This window comes from Dipodomys spectabilis, unplaced genomic scaffold (assembly GCF_019054845.1).
Source record: "Dipodomys spectabilis isolate Male_0828 unplaced genomic scaffold, ASM1905484v1 ptg000096l, whole genome shotgun sequence".
Classification (NCBI taxonomy): Eukaryota; Metazoa; Chordata; class Mammalia; order Rodentia; family Heteromyidae; genus Dipodomys; species Dipodomys spectabilis.
The window spans coordinates 33163488-33181031 of NW_024870773.1; the positions used below are offsets into that span (position 1 = coordinate 33163488).

The following is a 17544-nucleotide window of genomic DNA, read 5'->3' on the forward strand; positions in this document are numbered from 1 at the left end:
AACTTATTAGTTAAGTTTAGCTAATTACTTTTCTTTCAAATTTTAATTCCAGGAGTCACTTGAAAATAATATTTAATTTTTTTTAAATTTTTTGTCGGTCATGGGGCCTGAACTCTGGGCCTGGGCTCTGTCCCTCAGCTCTTCAGCTCAAGGCTAGCGCTCTACCACTTGAGCCATAGCACCACTTCCAGCTTTTTCTGCTTATGTGGTGCTGAGGAATCAAACCCAAGGCCTCATGCATGCAAGGCAAGCACTCTACCACTGAGCCACCTTCCCAGCCCAAAAATAATGTATTTTTAAAAACTCAATTTCAGTGTTTTGGAGTGTTTAAAATGTAATCTTGTTTACATAAATACCAACTATTAGAAACTTTCTAATCTAACCATTTTTTAAATGTCCTACCTGAACCTCCATTTGCCGCCTCCCTGGCTTCTTTCCTAATTTCAAAATACTTTTTCTTTCTTTCCATGGGAACCTATTAAAACAATAGCACCATTTAAAATATTTCAGTCACACTTTTTGTTCTTATAGCAATCTAGCAAAAAAATCCACAAGTTATTATTATTATTATTATATTATTATTATTAAAACTCAAGGTCTCATGCATGCTAGACAAATGCTCTACCTCTGAGCTACATCCCAAAATTAGTAATTTTAAATAAACATTTTACCAAACTTAAAAGTATATGAAAGCATTCATTTAAAAAAGTGTGTGTGTGTGTGTGTGTGTGTGTGTGTGTGTGTGTGTGTGTGTGTGCGTGTGTGTCCTTATCCTTCTCATACAAAGCCTTTCCCAAGTACCCTACAGACGTACTTGGCCTTAGTGTAACTTACTTAACATAGGGTATGCTAAGCTTCCTCAGTCACAGACCACCATTCCTCAATTGCCAATAGTTTTTACTTGACATTAGAGCCTTAGTTTCTTTAATTACATAGTTATGATGTAAGCAATCTTCTACTTGCTATATGTTACATCCACATTATAGTATATAAATAACATACAGGGAGTATCTGCATGCTTACATAAATAGGTACTATTTGACTTTAGAGGGGCTTTCAACAAATACCTTACTCTTGTTTCCAAAGGGCATACAGCAAGCAGCAGTAATTCACACACACGAAAGAACTAAGACAGTAGAAGCCAACAGTTGGGACGGGAATATACAGTCTATACTACGTGAGGTTGGTGTTCTACCCATCTTCCTATTTCAAATGAGACATAAAGGCAGGTGCCATGACTTTCTCATCAAATTCTAGGACTAGCACCCAAAGTGAGCTAGGCTAACACCTCATTGTTTGTCCTATGTGCTGGATAACTCTCCAGGTATTCCCATTGCTTCTCCATCAATCTGTAAGATCATACATGCAAGGCCATGAGGCCAAAATTCCTGTCAGTATGAAACTCAATTTCTCTGGCTAGAGAAATTTACTCAAAAAATGGCATCTGAAATATGTCCAAAAAGCTACTTTTGTTGATATTCTTTCTTTCACAACTCAGAAAAAAGACAAATCAAATTCTGGATAATTCCATTGGAGTTGCTTAAGATGATACCTCAATGAAACTGCCCATTTTTGTAATTAGAAGCAAACTTTAATAATTAATATTGTTCATTTTTAACATAAAAACAAAACTAACAATTTCACTCACCTCAACTTCTATAGGAAATGTGTAACAGCGCTTCAAGTCTATCAGATTTTCAAAAATAAGCAAGTTCTATAAATCAAAAATAATCACATAAAAATGTGTAAAATGGCAGAGATCCTTATTACTAATCATATTACAGAATTATTTTTTCATATTAAATCACTGAAATCACTTCAGATTTAAAATGCATCTATATAAAGCTAAAGCTTTACACTTTTTATAACTTTATCAGAAGGTAGAAATTATGATATAAAGTTAATTGATAAAATTTAACTTTTAAAATCTTGCAATGACAACCCTAAGGAACACCTCTGGTGAGGTCTACCTTTTCTGGTTTTTCACTAAACAGAAAACCTTGGTAAAATTTCAATTCATTGAAGACACAGCAGATAACAGAAATGGCACAGTTGTATGCAGCACAATGGTAAAGTCGTCTCCTCTCCAGCAACTGGCTCTCTCCTGCCATATTCTCCGTAAATGTATCATAGCATAACCTGAAATGTAGATTCGGATTATAAGTGAGCTAAGGGGCAACACACGGGCCTGGAGTTCAAGCCTCAGTGCCACACATACCACACCACATCCCCACATATACACATACAGAAAGAAACAAAGAAAAACAGAAAAAGATAAAGAAAAATTAGCTGATAAGAGTTTGAGGGAAATTTTGCTTGTTTAAAGGTCAGAGTCTTGCTATATTGCCCAGTCCTGAGATTGTGATCCCACTACCTCACCCGTCTGAATAGGTGAGACAAGACTGTGTCTGGCTTGAGCTGAGTTTTTTGGTTTTGTTCTTTTGTTTTTGGTTTTGTTTTTGTGTGTGCTGTTCCTGGTACTTGAAGTCAGGGCTGAGCATTGTTCCTGCACTTTTTTTTTTCCCCAAGGCTAGTGCTCTACTACTTTGAGTCACATGTTCACTTTCAGGGTTTTAGTGGTTAATTGGAGATAAGAGTCTCACAGACTTCTTGGCCTGCGCTGACTTTGAACCATAAACCTCAAATCTCAGACTTCTGAGGAACGAGGATTACAGGTCTGAGACACCAGCACCTGGCTGGACTGAGTTTTGAAATGTAAGTTAGCACGCAGGCACATAGAGCAGACTGCAATATCACTTAAATGAATGGATGCACTGGGCAGTACACTGGGAGGATGGAGAATCGAAGGTGTCCACCAAGTCAGTGAGAGGAAGAGGTGTGTCCTTGGCCATTTGCCTGCTCTGTATAGACCTCATACAGCGGGACTGAGTTCCAAACCACAAAGTTAACCACTTTTTCAAATAATTTTTATAGAATCTAACCATGCACAATTGTAGACATATTATCTACACATTCTTTATGGTACAATATCATAACTGAGACAGATACGTGGCCCACAAACCCAGAAATACTTACTATCTGGTTCTTTCCATAAAGTAGTATCCATCCCTGCTAAAGAGGTGCCACTGAGAATTTTAAGTAGGGGAATGAAACAAGCAGACTAATACTCTACAGCAGTGTAGAGTCACCACAGCAAGAAGAGATCAGCCAGGACCAGGGAAAGTAACTTTAAAGATGCCTACAATGGCTCAAAAAGAACATCACATGTAAAATGAAGCCACAGAAGGAAAATAGAATTAAGGGTGTTGATTTCAGCAACACTGAAGGGATAAAATTTGGGAGATCTGGTGAGAAACAGGGTGTTGTTCATGGAGTCTGGAGAAATATAGATGAAGCAAGAATGACCCCTGAATCTTATGTATGCAAGTGAGTGTGGATGGATGGTAAAATCCATTCTTCACTAAGAAGGTAAGGTATGGCCTGGGCTGGGAGAGTAGAAAGTGTGTTGAGAGATACACAATGAGACAGCATAGTCTGTCGTACTTGGATTAACTTCATTTGAAGACTAATGCATTTAAGAAAAAGTATTTAATACTTTGAGTTTTATACAATGTCTCTTAAGATATTTAAAACTGTTTAAACTTCAAATAATAGTCATAAAAAACAAAATCACTTCTCACTGTAAATCACTTAAAATCTAATGATGGAGATGGGCGCCAGTGGCTCACACTGTAATCAGGAAGCTGAGATCTGAGCATCGCAGTTCAAAGCCAGCCTGGGCAGGAAAGTCCGTGAGACTCTTATCTCCAATAAACTACCAAAAGCCAGAAGTGGAACTGTGGTTCAAATGGTAATACCATAGTATTGAGTGGAACAAGCTAAGCAAAAGCATAAGGCCCTGAGTTCAGGCCCCAACACTGACACAGAAAAAGAAAAAAATGTGATGCAGTTTTATATATCATTATTGCAAGGGAATGGTACAAAATGGGGGTAGGGAGGGAAAGAAGAATAGCAAAAGAATTTAAAGGATTTCTTTTTTGTTTTTTATTAGTGAAGACAGAACCCACAGCATTGAACATACTAGCATTGAACATATCTACAGAGTAGTCAAAGGTTTGATTTTGTTTTTTCCTCTAATAGAGACTGAAACTCATTTGATTCATGAGTATGGCATAAAACACGTTATCCAGTAACACACAAAGGCCAATCTAAATGGTTTGTAGTCTTATATGTTGTGGAAAACTATAAAAGATAAGCATCTAAGTGGAATGTTCTTTTGTACTATATACTTGCACAAAAACATGTGCAGCAAAAATATTAGCAAATCAAACAGAATCCAAAATAAGTAAATTCTTACTTAATAAGTGTCTTTGTAAGCTCATTTCCTTCTGTAATACAGGAGCCATGGAAAACTTGATTAATTATAGAATCCTTAGAGTGAACATCATCTTTTGGAAGACGAGAATACATCACATCTATTATCTTATAATAGCCCATCTTCTTGGTGATTTGAGTGTCAAACGTAGATTCACTTAGCTTAGAAAAAATAACAAGTAATTATCTTTGGTCTTATCAAATATGAAAAACATCTTATTCAAAATATAAAATTTAATATTTAATGCCCTTACTTAGAAAATTAGCTTACTAAACATGCTAAATGACTTCAGTAAGAGTATACCCTGTTGTTTGTGGTTTCCAATACAGATGTAGCACTGAGGTAAAGCACACAATATCATACAATGTGCAAACAGTGAGCCTAGGACATACAATATTTACAATCTTACGGAAGGCATGTTTGGAACAAGTAAGAAATCTAATATACTAAAACTTCAATTTCACAACTGTTTCAAACTTTACATCAAAAATGTACCATCTACAATTTATGTTATCTCTAAAAGTAACCTGTGGGAATCAATGATGTCTCCATGAAAACTATCCAAAAGATGTCCTACTTCCTGGAATCTGTGATGTTATCTTCCTCACACAGCAATACAAGAAACACTCTGGAACATATTTAAATTAAGGACCCAGAGATATGGAGGCAATTGTGGATGGTTTGGATGGATCCTAAATGAAGCCACATGCAAACTTAGGAACGAATATAAAGGGATAATAGACAGACAGGAAAAGCTAATTTGACAACAGAGGCAGAGGCTGAAGTGACATCAGCACAAGCTCAAGAATGCCAAAACGACTCATGGCTGTAAGAGACAAGTAAAGGCTTTTCCGCAACAGCCTCCACAACAAGAAGTGTGACCTCCCCAAACCACAAGTGACCCAGTGAAACTGACTCTGAATTTCTGGCCCAGGACTGTGAGAAAATCCATTTTTGTTATTCTAAGCCATCATGCTAGCAAACGGTAGAGCCGCCACAGTGAACTGGTGCACTGAACTGGTACAGATCCATCTGCAGTGAAATGCAGCTGTTAGCTCAGAAGGAATACTCCTTGACTGAGTCCACAGCAGTCTCTAATGACCCTAGCATTCTCATTAATAGTTTAATACAATATGTAATACCTTTGTGAACCTGGACTTCAGCACATCAATGGCATCCACCACAATTTTGCTAAAGAATTCTCTTAGAACATCCAGATTGCAGTGCCACAACAGGGTAAGGAGAGAACGATCTACAAATGCTTGGCGAGTGATGTTTGAAAGCAAGTCATCCTTCCGGAACATTCTATACACGCTTTCCAGAAGACCTAATTGTGTAACACCAGAACTCCTAAGAAACAGAGATATAATAATATGGACATTCATGCTTTGAACAAATATTTTAGCTCAAGTGGTAGAAAGCCTGTCTAGCAAGCATAAGGCTCTGAATTGAAATCTCACTACGGCCAAAAGAAAAAAACAACGAAACAACTTGCAGTGCATAGCTTCTCAATTTTTGTGTCTAAGATCAAGTAAAGAAATATTTCAGAAGTGCCTACTTACATAACAGGCTGAATAAACTCAAGTGATTATGAATTGAAAAAATAAGTAGCTCTTATTTAAATAGATATTAGAGTTAGATATATATGAAACTCAAGAAGTACACATGCATTATGTAGTTTTGTTCATTCCCAGAAATCTTTTTCCTCTCTGGGTCCTGGGGCTTGAACTCAGGGCCTGGATGCTGCCCCTGAGCTTTGCCACAGTGTCACTTCCGGCTTTTTCTGAGTAGTTTACTGGAGATAAGAGTCTCTTGGACTTTCTTTGCCTAAGCTGGCTTCAAACTGTGATCCTTAGATCTCAGCCTCCTGAGTAGCTAGAATTACAGGCGCGAGCCACCAGCCCCCCTAGAAATCTAATTTTTTTTAAAGTTTAGCATCAGGGTGTTTCTTTCACTATCTCCCTTTGAGAGCATCCACAGTCTACTAGAGTGTGCTCCTGCCCTTTTATTTGTCTGTCTTTTGTTGTCTGCTTGTCTTTTTGCCTGCTTGCTTACTTAATAAAATTCCACCAAGTTTTCTTACCAAAAAAAAAAAAGTTAAGCATTAGGAAGGAAGATCTTTTCCATGATTCTCAAATCTGTTTTTGCTTAAAGAATATTTGGAAAAGCTTTTGAAGAGTTCCAGGCCTCCAGACAATCACATTTCAAGGATTTGAAACTCAACTACTCTCTCCCTACTGAAGAACATCATTCTGCGGGAAGCATAACTTAGCAGTAGAGCCCCTGCCTAGTAAATGTAAGAATCTGAACTCAAACCCCAGTGCCACCAAAAGATATACAACAAGAACAAAAAAAAAAATCATCCCTATTGCTTGTCCTGAAATATACTTTTTCACCTGGCCCTGTCTCACTTGAAAAAAAGAAAACATTTTTGAGTGATCAACTAACTCTAAGATTTTTGTCTATAAATCTATAAATTAAGAATATTTCCATGAAAGAAAAAATACATTTGAACACATATCTTAGGGTTCATTTCCCTAACATCAACTTATCTGACCTTTTCTGCTTGTTTTTTTCTTTCATGCGATTGTTTCTAACACATTTATAAGATTATTTCTTTGTTGCTTTGTATGTCCCTCCCCCACAGTATTACCCCTGCTTTTACTGTATTTGATGTGGTATAATGTGTGGAGGGGAAGGGGAAAAACAAATTGTTTAAATAGGGATACAGGTGGACCCACTGCAACAATGAGATGTACAAGTCATTATGTCAAAAACGAACTTTACAACTTTGGGAGGGGGGATGGGAAGGGATTGGAAGGGGAAACAAAGGAGGAGGCTACAATGCTTGATAAGAAATGTACTCATTATCTTGCCCTTGTAATTGTAACCCCTCTGTACAGTATTTTCACAATTAAAAAAAGACTATTTCCAGGCCTGGTTGCCTTGCCCATACCTGTAATTCCAGCACTAGGAAGGTTGAGGCAGCCTGTGGCATTATTTTTAATAATGAAAGACTGAATCCAAACTCTATCAATAGAATCTTACTGAAAATACCCACACTCCCCACACAACAATTATATACTTGCTTAAATAAAAAGCTGCTAATGCAGTGAGAGGTAGGAAACAGCAAATGGAGGAAAAAGGAAGATGGAGCTGGAGAAGAGGAATAGGGAAGGATACAGATAGAAGCAAAATGCTCTGTAAGACAGTTCATTAGACACTTGTGACTTTGGAGTCAAGTAATTATTTTATGTATTAAAAAAAGGTATTAGTAACTAGCCAGATGCTGGTGGCTCATGCCTGTAATCCTAGCTACTCAGAAGGCTGATATCTAAGGATCATGGTTCAAAGCCAGCCTGGGCAGGAAAGTCCATGAGACTCTTATTTCCAATTAACCACCAGAAAACTGGAAGTGGAGCTATGGCACAGTGGTATAGCACTTGCCTTGAGCTGAACTGCTGAGGGACAGCACCCAGGCCCAGAGTTCAAGCCCCACGACAGACCAAAAAAAAAAAAGATAACAATAACTAAAGAAATAATTCGATGATAGGGGGAAATCAAAGGAGGGGGTAACAATGCTCAATAGGAAATGTACTCATTACCTTACTCATGTAACTGCAACCCCTCTATATAGTATCTTTTTTTTTTTTTTTTTTGGTTGGTCATGGGGCCTGAACTCTGCACCTGGACGCTGTCCTTGAGTTCTCCAGCTCAAGGCTAGAGCTCTACCACTTGAGCCACAGTACCACTTCTGGCTTTTTCTGATTATGTGGTGCTGAGGAATCGAACCCAGGGCCTCATGCATGCAAGGCAAGCACTCTACCACTGAGCTACCTTCCCAGCCCCTTTATTTTATTTTTTTTTGCCAGTCCTGGGCTCGAATCTCAGGGCCTGCTGCTGTACTTGAGCCTCTTTTTGCTTCAAGGCTAGTGCTCTGCCCCTTGAGCCACAGTGTCATTTCCAGCTTTTTCTGAGTAGTTCATTGGCGGTAAGAGTCTCAGGGTCTGGCCCAGACTGGCTTCTAACTGCAATCCTCAGATCTCAGGCCCCTGAGTAGCTAGGTATGAACACTGACACCCCACTTAGTTGTCAGTATTCTTATTACTGGTAATGTTATTTTTAAATTATTTATGTAATTAAACAATATAGCAACTGGGCTGGGAAGGTGGCTCAGTGGTAGAGCGCTTGCCTTGCATGCATGAGGCCCTGGGTTCGATTCCTCAGCACCACATAAGCAGAAAAAAAAGCCGGAAGTGGCGCTGTGGCTCAAGTGGTAGAGCGCTAGCCTTGATCTGAAGAGCTGAGGGACAGCAGCCAGGCCCAGAGTTCAGGCCCCAGGACCGGAACCAAAAAAAAACAATATAGCAACTATGTAACAATAGTGTTACTGAAAACAACAATATGTAAAAAAAAAAACTTATCCATAGGGTAGAGAAACTAAATTAAGAAAATAAGTTAAATTTTAAACTCTATAATGTTAAACTTGAAATAAATAAGAGAAACAAAAAAGATAAAAAGAAGTTCAAGACCTCATAGGTGGAAAAAAGCAATGAGGACAAAATAGAATATGAACAAATACTTTCTAGTAAAACACCTGGTTGGCTTTTTTTCCTTGTCTTTTTTTTTTTTTTTTGTCCTAATATAATAGCTCCAACTTCCAGTACCACGCTGAAAATCAGCAGATAGCATATACAACCTGGTCCTCAGCCTCAGAAGGAAAGCATTCCGTTTTTCACTCTGAAATCTTTCTTTACTGTGTAATAACCTCTGTCAGCTTTGTCATCCATTAGTATTAGATTTTGTTTAGGGTGAAAATGTAGCAATGGTACTCACTGGACACTACGTTGAAAATGAACTATACAACTTGTGGGTGGGAGGTGGGAGAGAAAAACTGGGAGAAAACCAGGGAAGGGCGACACTGTCCCAGAAAAAAATGTACTCAATACCTGACTTATGCAACTGTAACCCCCTCTGTGTATCACTTTTATAATAACAATTGATTTTTTAAGGATTTATTAAAATATATTTCATTTTCTTTCTTTTTTTAAGTGGTACTGGGGTGTGAACCCAAGGCATTGTGTTTGATAGGCAAGCACTCTACCTACCACTTGAGCCATATCTCCAGCCCCTAATTCTTTATTCAATCAATATGCTCTAAAACACTAATTGAGTTCCAGATGGTTAACCAGCTTTGTATCCCTAGGATAAATCTCGTGTGTGTGTGTGCGTGCGTGCGTGTGCGTGCGTGCATGGCTGGGCTTGAACTCAAGGCCTAGGTGATGTCCCTGAGCATTTTTGCTCAAGGCTGGTATTCTACCACTTGAGCCACAGCTCCACTTCGGGCTCTTTGGAAGTAGTTTAGTAAGGGCTTAAACTCAGAGCCTGAGTTCTGTCCCTAGCTTTTCACCAGTTTTGGCTGTTTGCTGGATAATTAAGAGGAGTTTCCTTCTCAAACTGGCTTTGAATCCTGTTCCTTAGATTACAGTACCCTGAGTAGAGAGGATTACTACCATGAACCACAGGCCCCTGGCTGAGCACATTATCTTTGTTACATATACTGGATTTGGCTTGTTAATGTACTTCTAAAGACTTTTGTGAATGTAGAGTCATGAGAGATATTGGTCTGCTATTTTTTTGTGGTTTCTTTCTACCTTTGAAGTTAAAAATTCCTCTATAGAAAGTAATATTTTTTGTATTTTGTTTTTTGGCAGTACTAGGTTTCACCTCTGAAACTACTACTGAGCCATACCACTAGCCTTTTATGCTTTTATTCTTTTATATAGGATCTTATGCTTTTGCCTAGGACTGACCTCAGACCTCAATCCTCCTATCTCTGCCTCCTTTATAGCTAGGATCACAGGTATGCACCACTACCCTAGGCTTGTTCATTGAGAGAGGATCTTGTTAACATTTTTTTTTCCTAGGATGTCTTCAATCTATGATCCTCCTATCTTCAAGAAGCAGGGATGATGGGAATGAGCCACTCTACCTGGCTAGGAAACAGCATTTTTAAGACATGGAGAAAATTTTTTGAAATGAAATAAAAAGGCCCCAGACATCTGTTTTAGAACACAATAACAACAATAAAAGAAAAAAAATGAGTGGAACAAAGCTGGAACAATGTTGATTTTTTTTCCATCTGAAGTCTCATTTATACTCATCATTTTAGCTTTAAGAATGTTTGCAAGGTTTCAAAATAATAAAAGTTTGTTTTGAAGAAAAATAAAATAAAAGCACCAAAAACAACACCCAGAGTTTGCTAAATTGCCTCTCAACTTTCCTTGAAAGAGACAAGATAATCCTCCCAGATCTAACATACATCCTGTCTGACTTCTGAGATTCCAGACTAGAAAGACTTACCTCCTGGCCATCTTTTTGAAAGTGGTTTGAAATAATTCTTCCATAACATGTTTCTGTTCCCGACAAAGAATTTCTGTCATCAATTGTAACAAAACCGGACTTTGAGATAATTCCAATGCATCTAAAAACTAAAAAATGTAAAAGTATATCAATCATCAAATTTTTGTTTGGTTTTATTTTTATTTGGCTGTCTTTTATTTTTTTATTTTTTGGCAGGTCTGGGGTTTCAAAAGGCCTTGTACTTGCTAGGACAATGTTCTACACTGCTACAGCAATTTGGTTTTAACAGCTCTAATTTTACATGCGATTTTTTTTGGGGTCCGGTCATGGGGCCTGAACTCTGGGCCTGGGCGCTGTCCCTTAGCTCTTCAGCTCAAGGCTAGCACTCTACCACTTGAGCCACAGCGCCACTTCCGGATTTTTTTTTCTGCTTATGTGGTGCTGAGGAATCGAACCCAAGGCCTCAAGCATGCAAGGCAAGCGCTCTACCACTGAGCCACCTTCCCAGCCCTTTACATGCGATTTTAAACAATTACGAGCAACTTTTAATAGCTCTAATTACACACGCAATTTTAAAAATGCTATTATTTGTGTCACTCTGGTATCAGTCATGAATGGATAGCATATAACATTCATTAAATATTTGAGTCTGGATTTTGCAAATGTGTTCCCGCTGGAATTCCATGACAAAGTGCCTTCCTTGTCAGGCGCTGGTCATCTAACTAAAGATGTATGTTCTGTTGTCTCTACCCACCCCCGCCCCCACATTCTCCAGGCTGTTTCTCCAGTGTATTCCTCCTTTACTCTCCTATTCTGTCTCATCTGTTTGCTCTAGCAGACATCCTCAATTTTAACTTCAGAACTGAACAGGACAGTTTTAATTTAAACTTTCTTTTTATATATTTAATTCCTACAGATCTTATTTGTCTCCCTTCATGGAACCAATGCTTCCTTCATGTCTGAAGCTACTCTGCAGTTTCTCTGACTATCCTCCTTGCCTCACTGACTGTTCTCTCTGCCCTGGCCCTGGCATGCAGGGAAGCACTGGGAATGGACTCAAGGGCTGACACCTGCTAGTCAGGAGCCCACTACGGAGCTATATTCTTATACCAAAGTAACCTGATTGTGATTGTTTTTTCCAGGACAGGTTGAACTTTTCCCAGGTTGTCCTTGAACTCTTGGGCTCCAGTTATCCTGTTCTGTTAGCCTCTGGGCACATGCAGCTATGCCCTTAGTTTGTATATTTCTTACATTAGACACTTCACATATTCAGTAGTTATTTGCAGATACATTTATATTCTGGCATTTACTTTAAAAGAAAGCACTAAGGATCTACTTAGACTCTTGGTGGCTGATAAAAACATTACTAGGGAAGAAAATATCTAATGTAATATAAACAGACTTGAGGTCACTCTACATGGAACCTGAAAAGACTGCCTCCTCCTGTACTACTGTTGCCAAGAAGATCTACCTGAATCTCACGGTCAAGCTTTAAACCTAACTTCCCATGTTAAGGAAATACAATAAAGAGACAAGTTTGATTGTTTTGTGTCTCCTAGGGCTTGAACTCAGGACCTCAGTGCTGTCATTTTTTTTGCTCAAGGCTACTGCTCTACCATTTGAACCACTGCTCCACTTCTAAATTTTTAGTGTTAGAGAGAAGAGTGTCATGGACTTTCCTGCCCAGGCTGACTCCAAACCTCAATACTCAGAACTTAGCTTCCTGAGTAGCTAGGATTACAGGCATGAGCTACCAGCACCCACCCACCTTTTATTTATTTATTTTTTTAAGACAGGTATGGTAGCATACACCTGTAATCCCAGCTAATAGCAATAAAAAGATCAGGAGGGTCAAGGTTTGAGACCGGCTGAGAAAAAGATTGATAAGAATCAACAAACAAGCCAAGTATGGTGGTATACACCTATCTATGCAAAAAAAAAAAACAAAAAACAAAAAAAAAAAACTAGGTAAGAAGAACATGGTCTAAAGTAAAAAAGGACTAAAGTAACTAAAGTAAAAAAGGACTGGGGGCTGTGGCTCAATTGAGGATCACCTTTCAATGCCAACTCTGGCAGGAAAGTCTGTGAGTCTCTTATCTCCAACTATCTACCAAAAAGCCAGAAGTAGAACTGTGGCTCACATGGTAGAATGCTAGCCTTCAGCAAAAAAAAGCTGAGGGACAGTGCCCAGGCCTGGAGTTCACGTCCAGAACCAGCACAAAAAAAGGAGGTAGGAAGGACAGAGAGGGAAAAAGGAAAGGGAAGAATGCAAACTAGAGAAAAAAGTTTTTAAAAAATATTCACTTTTATGAAGTAGGATAGTGTTTTTTTTCTTAACAGATGAAGCTGGGAAACTGAATACCCACATACACGAAAAGGAAACTACGTCCCATCTCTTACCAGTTATAAAAATCAGTTCACAGGATTAAAGGTTTAATATAAGACCTAAAGCTATAGGCCTACTAAAAGAAAACAGTGACAGAGAGCTTCAGAACATTGGCATTGTTGAGAACATTTTGAAGAAAACCCCAAAACCATAAGAACCAAAGAAAAAATAGACAAATGACATTCCATCAAACTGAAAAGCTTTTCTGCACAGTAAAAAAAAATAGCATACAGAATAAGAGAAAGTATTTGAAAAACTATACATCTGATACATATATGTGAAACCACAAAGACTCATTGTAAAACATACACAAAAAAAAAAATATTTACATTGGGTAATAGCTCTAAAAAGACTTTTCTCAAAAAACAGCATACAAGCCAGACACCAATTGCTCACCCCTATAATCCTAGCTACTCAGAAAGCTGAAATCTGAGGACCATAAGCCTGAATGAGAAAGTTAAGGGATAGCACACAGGCCCTGAGTTCAAATGCTAATGCCAACACACACACATATACACAAAAGATATACAAATGCCCAACAAGTACACAAAAAAATACTCAATATCACTAATCATCAAAGAAATAAAAATCAAAAAACTGCAAATAAGGTATTGCTTCCACCCAGTAAGCTATTTAAAAAAAGTTAAAGCTATCAAATGCTGGTGAGAATTTGGAGAAAAGATAATCTTTAAATATTCTTGATAGGAATATAAATCAGTAATCACTATTACCAGCAGTACAGAAAGTTCTCAAAAAACTAAAAACAAAATACAACTCCATTCTGTATATGTACATACAAACATGTACACATATGCACACATACATGTGTAATTTATGTATAAATCTCCAATGGAAATGAAATCATATGTCAAAGAACTATTCACAATAGGTAAAAAATGGAAATAACTTAAATGCCTATTCGCTGATGCATAAATAATACATAATGGACTCCTCTTTAGCGTTATAAAGGCTGGCATTCTGTCATCTATGATCACAAGGATGAAGTTGGGGATCATTCTGGAAAGTAAAATAAAGCAGGCTCAGAGAGACAGGTAGTATATGATCTCACTCATATATACCATGTTAAAAAGTTTATCTCAGGCCAGGCACTGGTGACAACGCCTGTAATCCTAGCTACTCAGGAGAATGAGATCTGAAGATCACGGTTCAAAGCCTGCCCAGGCAGAAAAGTCCATGAGACGCTTATCTCCAATAAACCACCAGAAAACTGGAAGTGGCTCTGTGACTCAAGTGGTAAGGTGTTCGCCTTGAGCTGAAAAGCTGAGGGACAGTGCCAAGGCCCAGAGTTCAAGCCCCATGACCAATAAAAAAAAAAGTTTATCTCACTAAAAGTTCAGAGAACTGGTCACTAGAAGCTGGGAAACATGGGGATGGGGAGAGTTTCATCAATGAGTACTAAGCTACAATTGGGTGGAGTAAGAAGTCTGGTGCTCTACTGAACAGTAAAGTAATTACAGATAATACAAACATATTGTCCATTTCCAAGAACTAGAAGAAAGGATTTTCAAAGTTTTCACTAAGAAGAAATCGTAACTACTTAAGGAAATAGATATATTTAGCTTGATTAAAACACTATACAATGTATATGTAGGTATCTAAACATTATATGGTATCCATTAATGTATATAATTTTTGTTTCTAAGTGCAAGTTAAAAAATAAAATTTTAAAAAGAAATGCAACAAAAGTCAGTCTATATTTAACTTTGATACATCTGAAAACTAACCATTTTTATGCAGTCCACATAACTGTTGTACTTCAGAGTTCCTGGAGGAAATTCATCAGATTTCATAGGGAAATTGGAAACAATAAGCTTCTCGATAACATGCTTTAGGTCTTCCAGACTGCTGCCAGTCATGTTGGTGAAGAATGGAAGAAGAATTACAGCTTGACCCTGTGAGCAATGAAGACAAGAGAAATCACAATAACTGTAGCTTACAGATCCCATGGAATAAATAAAATTACTATATTCTGAAGACTGCTAATTAACCATTATATGGAGTCCACAAATGACTTCACTACACATTTTAGATTATATTAAAAATCAAGAATGATAAGAGGGATGACCTGATCAACATTCAATGTACTCATAAACTGACATGTCATGTTAAAATCCCTGTGTACAACAACTTACAAATAATTGAAAGTAAAAACAAAAAGTAAGGTAAAAGTAAAAACCAATCTGAATGCAACTATGTGTCTCAGCTTCAATTCTACAGATCAATGGACTGACTCAGAAAAATCACAGACGCCGGGCACTGGTGGCTCACGCCTGTAATCCTAGCTACTCAGGAGGCTGAGATCTGAGGATCTCGGTTCAAAGCCAGCCAGGGCAGGAAAGTCCGTGAGACTCCTATCTCCAATAAACCACCAGAAAACCAGATGTGGCACTGTAGTTCAAGTGGTAGAGCGCTAGCCTTGAGTTGAAGAGCTGAGGGACAGCGCTCAGGCCCAGAGTTCAAACCCCATGACCGACAAAAAAAAAAGAAGAAAAGAAAAATCACACAAACATAGGATATTATAACTCTGTTTATATGTTCTTGCTCTACAAACAAAACCCCTAATAGAAATGCATGGCACATGTTCTGTGTGGAAAGACACCTGTTTGCAGAATTATTTCAGATATTCATACTGAGCTTAAGAAGAATAAGGTATCCATTCCTTCTTTTTTTTTTTTTTTTGTCGGTTGTGGGGCTTGAACTCTGGGCCTGGACACTACCATTCAGCACTTCAGCTCAACGCGAGTGCTCTACCACTTGACCCACAGCACCACTTCTGGTTTTCTGGTGGGTTTATTAGAGATAAGAGTGTCACAGACTTTGCTGCTTGGCTGGCTTTGAAGAGTGATTCTCAGATCTCGGCCTCCTGAGTAGCTAGGATTACAGGTGTGAGCCACCAGCCCCTGGCCCTATCTTTCTTGAATAGCAAATAAATTCCAACACAGTCTCATACATCAGAAAAGTTCATAAAGCAAGCAAACAGAAAGTTCCAAAAAATTATTCCTCCTATCCAGTAAAAAAGGTATGGTTTACTACAACCTCATTTAGAAAGTTTAAATTAATATTAAAGTTACAATATTTATTATATTCTTGGCTGAAAAAAATTTACCAAGATGCTTGATAAGAAATGTACTTATTAGTTTGCTCATGTAATTGTAACCCCTCTGTACAGTATTTTCACAATAAAAAAACTTATTTAAAAAGTTACCAAGAGACTTTATATTAATTATAATAGAAAAAGTTAGTATAGTAAGTCTAGAAGCAATTTAACTCATGTCTTTGAAAAGATAAATGTAAATTATTATTATTGTTGTTGTTGTTGTTATTGGCTTGAACTCTGGGCCTGGGTTCCATCTCTGAGTTCTTCAGCTCAAAACTAGCACTCTACCACTTGAACCACAGCATCACTTCTGGTTTTCTAGTGGTTTATTGGCGATTAGAGGCTCTAGAACTTTCTTGCGCAGGCTATCTTTGAACTGCAGTCCTCAGATCTCAGCCTCCTGAGTAGCTAGGATTCTAGGTGCAAGCCACTAGCGCCTGGCTAAATGTAAATTATTCTAAGAATGCTAACTTCAGGCTTGCACTTATGGCCATGCTAACATGACAGACGGCACCAGGGTGGGGTGGGGAGGGTTATTGTGCTAATCTCTCTTATCTTCGCATAATTGAAATTCTCCTCACATGAAAAACATGACAAAACAAAAATATGAAGATATAAAAGTAAATGAGGAGGGAGGGAGGGGATGGTAGGGGGAAAACAATGGAGGGGGTAACAATGTTCAAGAGGAAGTGTACTCAATACCTCACTCATGTAACTGTAACCCTTTGTATAGTATCTTTACAATAAAAAAAAAAAAAAAGTAAATGAGAATGTAATCTGAAAAAAAGTAGTTTAACATCATTTACCTTTAAGTGTAGATCCAAGTTTGAATCAGAAAGTATACTAGTGTATGTTGTAAAGACTTCAGGAAATGAGCTGTGATTTGTATTAAAAGACACAGATGAATCGATCTAGAGGAGAAATAAAAACAACACGTTTTTTGTATTAGGCCTCTATTCTCTTTAATACATTTTCCAAGTGTTTACCATTTAGGAATTAATTGTATATTCGTTCTAGGGCTTCGAATACTTTTTAAAATCTTGTTCTAAAATATTTTAATATTTAATATTAATTGCTAATACACAGCATATAAAATTGCAGTAGAAAGGATAAAATGAGCATAACATAACTATAAACAATGAAAAAGTAAAAACTGTATGGTAATTAGAGATCATCTCCTCAAAATATCGTCTTTATCAAAACCAATAAGCTTTAAAAAGCCAGATGTCATGTTTTTACCCACATGTAGAAGTTTAAAAATATATCTATTCATTGATATGGATTTATGTATATGCCTGTATACATTATTATGGACATATATAAAACATGAATTTAACTGAA

The 17544-nt window shown here is 37.7% G+C and overlaps 1 protein-coding gene across 1 annotated transcript in view; it reads right to left on the reverse strand.

The window, feature by feature from the left end:
- Positions 1-17544, reverse strand: part of Prkdc (protein kinase, DNA-activated, catalytic subunit) — a 181105-nt gene that overhangs the window by 77476 nt on the left and 86085 nt on the right. Inside the window, exons 38-45 of the mRNA XM_042685966.1 lie at positions 17010-17114; positions 14831-14998; positions 10700-10827; positions 5479-5686; positions 4319-4497; positions 1971-2139; positions 1649-1714; positions 403-475 (exon numbers count right to left, since the gene is read on the reverse strand). Of these exons, the coding sequence (XP_042541900.1) occupies positions 403-475; positions 1649-1714; positions 1971-2139; positions 4319-4497; positions 5479-5686; positions 10700-10827; positions 14831-14998; positions 17010-17114 (1096 nt within the window). The remainder of the gene's footprint in view (positions 1-402; positions 476-1648; positions 1715-1970; positions 2140-4318; positions 4498-5478; positions 5687-10699; positions 10828-14830; positions 14999-17009; positions 17115-17544) is intronic.